Here is a 7,605-nt window from a genome sequence, read left to right as displayed (position 1 = left end):
TCTGCCATACTCACTACAGTAACCCATGGGCAAGTTGTGTGACAGGGAAGCTTGAGTTTCTTTGCAACCTCCATGAATTGGTTGGGATGCTCTTGATTCATGGGTGGACAGGCAGGTTGTCCCTTAGATGAGTCATTTACATCCCAGTTTTGTCCCTGAGCATTTTGTTTTGGGGTAAGGGGTGAAAAATCACCTTCATAAATCATCAGATGCTTTCTTGCCAACTAACTGCTTCCTGCAGCCCCGTGTTGGCAGCTCATGGCTCCTGAACATGCTCCAAGATGTGTGCCTGAGGAAGTGGGGAGGAAGGGCAGGCTTGTGACATTGCTGTGCCCATCTGATGCAGGCTGACTTGGCTCTGCCATACTCCTCTGTGCTGAATTTAGGTCAGGGAACACATGTCCCTGGGAAGCTGGTACTCCCTCAGTCCCCAAGAGATCTGGTAGCCCTAAGCTTGACAATATTTGTAGAATCATGGAATGGTTTGGGTTGGAAGGGACATTAAAGGTCATCTTGACCCAACACCCTGCCATGGGCAGGAATGCCTTCCACTATTCCAGGTTGCTGAAAACCTGGCCTTGGACACTTCCAGGGATTCAGGGGCAGCCACAGCTTCTCTGAGCAGCCTGTGCCAGGGACTCGCCACCCTCACAGGAAAGATTTCCTTCCCAATATCCCATCTATCCCTGCCCTCTGGCAGTGGGAAGCCATTGCCCTTTGTCCTGTCCCTCCATCCCTTGTCCCAAGTCCCTCTCCAGCTCTCTTGGAGCCCCTTTAGGCACTGGGAGGTGCTCTAAGGGCCAGCATCTCGATGGTGCCATGGTTAATCCCACTGGGAATGGCAACATGCTCTTCTCCCCCATGCACCACCATTAACATTTCATCTTTCTCCCATCCCCACAGGGCAGGAAGACGACATTCCCTGGTGCAGGGCTGAAGGATGACAGCCATCCTGGAGCGGCTCAGCACGCTGTCCCTCAGCGGGCAGCACCTCAGCCGGCTGCCCCGGCTGCTGGAGGACGGTTTCCCCAAGATGCCCTGCACGGTGAAGGAGTGTGAGGTGCCGCAGCTCTTCCGTGAGCCCTACATCCACAGCGGGTACCGCCCCACCGGCCAGGACTGGCGCTACTACTTCCTCAGCCTCTTCCAGAAGCACAACGAGGTGGTCAACGTGTGGACTCATCTCCTGGCGGCGCTGGCCGTGCTGCTGAGGTTCAAGACGTTTGTGGAGGCCGAGCAGTTGCCTTTGGACGCGTGGTCCTTGCCGTTGCTCATCTTTGTCCTCTCTTCTGTCACCTACCTGACCTGCAGCCTCTTGGCCCACCTGCTGCAGTCCAAGTCAGAGCTGTACCACTACACCTTCTACTTCGTGGATTATGTTGGAGTCAGCATCTACCAGTATGGCAGTGCCCTGGCTCATTTCTACTACAGCTCTGACCAAGCCTGGTACGACAAGTTCTGGCTTTTCTTCCTGCCAGCAGCAGCTTTCTGTGGCTGGTTGTCCTGTGCCGGCTGTTGCTACGCGAAATACCGGTACCGACGGCCTTACCCCATCATGAGGAAGATGTGCCAGGTGATCCCAGCAGGGCTGGCTTTCATCCTGGATATCAGTCCCGTGGCTCACCGAGTGGTTGTGTGTCATCTGGGGGGCTGTGAGGAAGATGCTGCTTGGTACCACACCTACCAGATACTGTTTTTCCTTATCAGTGCTTATTTCTTTTCCTGCCCTGTCCCTGAGAAATACTTCCCTGGCTCCTGCGATATTGTTGGTCATGCCCACCAGATCTTCCACACCTTCCTGGCCATCTGCACCCTGTCACAGCTTGAGGCCATTCTTTTGGATTACAAGAACAGGCAGGAGATTTTCCTGAAGAGACACGGGCCTTTCACTGTTTATCTCTCCTGCATCTCCTTTTTCGGTTTGGTGGCCTGCAGTGCCATCACAGCTTACATCCTGCGATGCAGGATCAAGGCCAGCCTGGCTAAAAAGGACTCCTGAGAGTCACGGACGTGACAGGCATGACATCACCAGAGAAAGTCAAGAGAAGGGGGCATAACATACTAGAGACATGACTGTCTTACTTGCCTAACACGCCATGACTAACCAGGACCCTGGATTCAGATGGAGGGCTGGACACTTAATGCTGGATGCATTTTCACAGCAGGGATTGCCTTTTACCATCTGGGGGGGACGTGGAGTGTTTTAAGCCAGAACAAGTCATTGGACCAGGGATGCTGGAATAGGCAGAGGTTCCTTGTTCATTCTGGTAGAACTGTGGGTGAGACTTTGCTGAAGGTCAGGGAGGGCAGCCTGGAGGCTGTGGAACTGTAGAAGGGTGTGCCAGGGCTCACAACACCATGAGGACCACAGCTGGGTGTGATGACCTCTCTGGGTTTTGCCATATCTGTGTGACGACTGCTCCTGTCAAAGGCAGTAGGAAGGTTTTGGGAAGTCTGTGTTTCTAGTGTTTGGGTGTGAGGGCATGTGTGGCACCATGGCTGCTAGAATCCTTTCACTGTTCCAGACAGGTTCTCTCTGCATTCCCCTTGTCAAGTGTGTCAGTGCCAGGTCACTTAGATGGCTTTGGGAAAACATCTTTGGAGATCCAGGCATGACCTGGGGTCCTCTGGGACAAACTGGGTCTGTGTCATCTGTCTAGGGAGTCTGACCAACCTCTAGCAATTTCCATTAAATGTGGAATAACTTGGATGTGATCTGTTTGATGCAGGAAAGGCTCTGCTCCTCCAACAGCACTACTGTGGTCACAGCTAAAAGGGTGTGAAGGTGAAGGAGTCTTTATTCCCCTGTTAATGGTGCTTTGTGTCCTTGGTGAGCATTGGGGGAAAACTGACCTTGAAGCTGCAGGGTTGCTGTTCTATAACGAGTGGGGTTGTGACTCTGGCACGTTTTTATCAGTATTAGATGAAGGTTGAACAGCAAAAAGTAGAAGCAGGGTGACAACATTAGGGTCCTGCACAATCTTTGGATGGGTTTGTCCTTGGGACTTGGTGATTCCTGTGTGGAGTAGCAAAGATAGTGGTCAGAGTCACTTAATGTCCATGGGTCACTCCTGTCCAAGTTAACAAAGACTGGATTACCGTGTCTCCCACTAGAAGAATCTGTTCTGTGCTTGCCTTGGGGGAATATTGAGCATGGAGCCACCAAGGAGGTTTAAATCCTTGCTGAAACCAAGGAATCCATGGGACTTATCCCAGCCACAAATTTGTCTCGCTGAACCCAAGGGCAGGCAAATGAATTGTGATTGCTGGTTCTGAGCAGGAAGAGTGCAGGGTTGGGGATATGTTTGGTGAGGACAAACACTGGTTTCTGCATTTCATCTGTGTTTTAGCTCTTGAAGTGCGTGTGTGTTCGTGTTCCATGTGTATGCATGGGATTTGTTATCCAGAAGGGCTTTGCTGTGGGATTTTATATGTGCAGAGCCTCCTAGTTGGGTTAAGATTAACCTGGAGGAAACAGTGCTGTCCTGTTGGAGGAGCAAGATGGGCCAGACAACAGATTTGTTAATAAGTGGTGGAAAACAGACCTGTAAATAGGTACTTTGCTGGTCCTGTGTTTAGTAGGTAAATTTGGAACTCATGGCCATATAGAATATTAGATACAAAGTGAGAGGGAAGTAAGTTTGGAGTATAGGAGAAGAAATCATAGAAAAGCCTTCAGGAGGTCATCAAGTCCACCCTTTCTCATCAGTCCTGGCCTTAGCTTAGAAATTAATTACTTAACTTCGTAGGGTGTTTTTGATGGTACAGATGGTACAGCCATGCTGACCTAACAGAAAATCTGCCTCAGGGGAGATGCCAAGCAGGGATAGTCCCACTTGCACCTCACTGAACCTCTTCCCATGCACAGAAGCTCACCTAACCACAGAGCGAGCCAGTGCCGGGAGAAGGACCATTGGGAGACCAATCCTACTGAAAAAATGTCAGTAATTTTCAGCTGGTTTTAACTCTGAGCCAGCTCACTTGGACAATGCAGCTGCTGGCAGGGAAGGGCTGGAATAGAGGCCAGGAGCAGTTCCTCCATGCTTGGCAGCTGGCTGCTTGACTCACTCAGATGCACTGATGGACTGCTCCCTCCATGGCCTCTGGCTTTGTTTGTGGGTCTCCTCCCAGACTGAGAAAAGGTTTCCAGTGGGAGCAGCTTTTTCTCACAGCCTAATTTGCCTTGGTTTTGTGGTAGGTGAGGCAGAACAAAGCACTGGGTGTGGAACTGGCTGGATGGCATAAGTGGGTTCCTGTGCAGAAACAGAGGTAAGTCAGGCTGGTCCAGAGTTAACTTCTGGGATAAAATGGAGAAGGATTGGGCATGGCTGATAATAGCAAACCTGCTCTGCTGCTACCTGGAGTTACACTGGTACCAAGGGAAGGGATCACCCAGGTGTCCCCTTCTCTGAGGGTTTGAGAACAGATGACATGCCCTGCCCTTGTCGAAGGAGGGTGAGTATAGTAATTCCATCTCATTCAGGGACAGGGAGAGGAGCCCACATGGCTCTTCCAAGGTACTTTTGATCATATCTTCTCCCTGGCTGACCAGAAGTGACACTTCTCTGGAGCAGTGGTGTAACAGTGGAGGTGTTTTTGCACACTCCCACATTTCCCCTCAGGTGAAGCCGCTCCCATCTCCACCTGGCCCTGCACTCCCACCTGGAGCTGACCTCCTGGTTATGATGATAGGTGGCGTGAGTGGGGATCTGCAATACAGATCTGTGCTGCTGTGAGGATGTACCCTTGTGTCACAAGGGGCTCACTGACACTGGAGCTTCCTTCATCTCTGTCTCCGTCCTCTTCCTCCAACCAGCTTCTTTCTTTCCTTCATCCCCAGACTTCATCCTTTTGCCTTATGTGACTGGCTACCTTCCTGTGCAGACTCCACATGCTGCAGTCTGCTGGATCTCAGCTGGGAAGTGGCTGTGGAAGCTTTGCCAGTGATCCAGAGGACACCAGGGCTGGATCTGGAAAAAGCCAAAGTGCCGCTGTGATAAATGGTCAGCTTGTCTGAGCTTTCCAGGACCTTCTCCTTGGACTCACTGCTTGGAGCAGGTCTCCTCCATCCTGGTGTTCCTAAGGAGGCATGCCTGGAAAGGATGGATCAGTGGCCAGGCTTGGTGAAGAGCTGACCACCAAAGGCTGAGCACACCTGAGATCCCAAAGGGACCCAGGTCACAATCCTCTGCCTTGGGAATCTCTGGTCCTGAGGTGGTGTTCCTTCAGATCTTGCAAACCAGGACAGCTCCTGAGAATTCATCCCAATGTGCCTTGTGCTATTCCTTTTGAGGATTAATCCTGAAAGAACCTGAGGATCAAGAGCAGCCTCTTTGCTGTCTGCTGGTCCATGGTTGCTCTTCACAGCCAGTTCCCGCTGACAGGGTTTGCTCACTGTACTGAGCAGGAGGAGAGGACAGAGACAGGTGCCTTCAATTTGTATTTATGCCTAATTTGTGTAACGAGGCAAGGACGGGTTCCTCATGTGCCTTGCAATTTACATCTTTTACTGACATGATTATTTTTAAGCACTGTTTGTTACTAAACAGAAGTACAAAAGAGTTGTTTTTTTTTTTTTTTGGGAAACAGGGAAGGATATGTGTGTTCCTTATTAACCATCCCCTTCCCAACTCCTATCTGCTGACTTTGTATTGTTGAAAACAATGACAATATTTTAAGCTTTGTACTGTACTGATCTTTATTTAAAAACTTTAGTTGAAAAAAAAGTCTGTGAAAGCAAAAAAGTTGGTGTGGTGTGAAATTCTCAAATGCACAACTACAGAAGGTTATGAGTCATTAGAAAGAAAAGGGGATAATAATTACAGAGAGGATATATTAGAGTGATAATAATTACAATAATGAACAATAAAGTGTGGTTTTATCTGTGCATTTCAAAGCACTTTCAAAGTTTCACGACACCTATTGGATTTCATTCCCATTCCACAAGGGTAGTGCAGAACAGCTGCCTTGCAGCTGCTTAGACAAATTCTAGTTCATTATCCACAATCACAGAAGGGTTGAGTTTGGAAAAGATCTCTGGGGCCACTTGCTCCCACCCTCAGTTCAGGCACATCAACCCAGAACTGGTTGCCCAGGTCCATGTCCAGGTGGATTTTGAGTATCTCCAAGGATGGAGACTCCATCACCTCTCTGGGCAATCTGTGCCAGCGCTTGGCCACCCTCACAGAACAAAAGCATTTCCTCATGCTCAGAGGAACCTCCTGTGTTCCAGTGTATGCCCATGGCCTCTGGCCCTGGGACTTGGCACAGAGCCTCGCCCTGTCCACTTTGCACCCTCCCTTCAGGAATTTATACACACCTAAAAAATCCTTTAAATATTCCCTGACCCTCTCCTCTTCCACCATGGTACATATTCCTTGCTCCAGCCCTTCCCCCTGGTCTCAGGGGACCAGGGATTTCTGAAGGCTGGTCTTGCTGGTAAAGACTGAGGTGAAGAAGGCTTTTCCATGTTCTCTGTAGCCAGCTGCCACATCCTACTGTGCAGTGGGCCCACAACATTTTCCTTCTTCTCCCTTTTGTCACCTTACAGAAACCCTTCTGCTTGTCTTTGGCATTCCCGAACAGATTCCAGTTGGACTTTGTCTTTCCTCATCCCCACACATTCAGATAATGTCTCTGTATTCCTTTCTATCCACATCCTTGCTTTCACCTTCTCTCTGCTTCTGTGTTTGAGTTTTTCCAGGAGCTCCTTGTTTACCCATGCAGGCCTGCTTCCTGCTCCTCGAAATGGACTGTTCTTGAGCTTGGAGATGACTCTTCCCAGGCCTCCTTATCCCAGGGCACTCTACCAAGGGGATAGAGGCCTTTGAAGAGACCAAAGTCTCAAGTCTAATGTTTGATGTTTACCCTCCTCCCTTCCTTCAAGATTGTGAACTCTACCATTCCCACTGAACCACAGCTGGTGAGTCTGATACCCAGCAAAGCACCTCTCCTTGGAGGCTCTTCCTTCACTCAGGGGAGGGAGTTACCAGCACTGCATTCCAGAAACTTCCTGGACTGTGAATCACAGAATCATAGAAGGGTATGGGTTGGAAGAGGCCTTAAATATCATCTCATTCCAACCCCCTGCCATGGCCAGAGACACCTTCCACTATCCCAGATTTCTCAGGGCTCCATCCAGCTTGACCTTGAATGTTTCCATGGACGGTGCATCCACAGCTTCTTTGGACAACCACTGCCAGGGCCTCACCAACCCCACACTAAATAATTTCTTCTTAGTATCCAATCTAAATCTACTCTCCAGCTTCATTTTGAAGCCATTCCCTTTTGTCTTGTCACGACATCGTTTTGTAAATAGTCCCTCTCCATCTTTCCTGTAGGCTCCCTTCAGGTAGTGGAAGACTGCAGTTAGGTTACCCCAAAGCCTTCTTTTCTCCAGGATGAATTATCCCAATTCTCTTGGCATTTCCTCTTCAGAGAGGTGCTCCATCCTTCTTTCGTTGTCCTTCCAGTAGGTGTCAGGGTGACTGAAGTCTCCCGTAAGGAGCAGGGCCTGCAAAGAGGCAACTGTCCAGTACCGCATCACCCAAACTGGTTATCCCTTGAACCCTCCCCTCGTGAGCTCTTTGTTGGCTCATCATCCAT

The 7,605-nt window shown here is 49.8% G+C and overlaps 1 protein-coding gene across 1 annotated transcript; it reads left to right on the top strand.

Annotated features, from left to right (window-relative positions):
- Positions 1-940: 940 nt before the first annotated feature.
- Positions 941-1,999, top strand: PAQR8 (progestin and adipoQ receptor family member 8). The gene has a single exon (XM_062488402.1). It carries the CDS (start codon positions 941-943, stop codon positions 1,997-1,999), a length of 1,059 nt encoding a protein of 352 aa, XP_062344386.1.
- The last annotated feature ends 5,606 nt before the right edge of the window (positions 2,000-7,605 follow it).

This window comes from Cinclus cinclus, chromosome 3 (genome assembly GCF_963662255.1).
Source record: "Cinclus cinclus chromosome 3, bCinCin1.1, whole genome shotgun sequence".
NCBI lineage: Eukaryota > Metazoa > Chordata > Aves > Passeriformes > Cinclidae > Cinclus > Cinclus cinclus.
The sequence above is the reverse complement of the archived record's forward strand: the minus strand, read 5'-3'. Positions and strand labels throughout refer to the sequence as shown.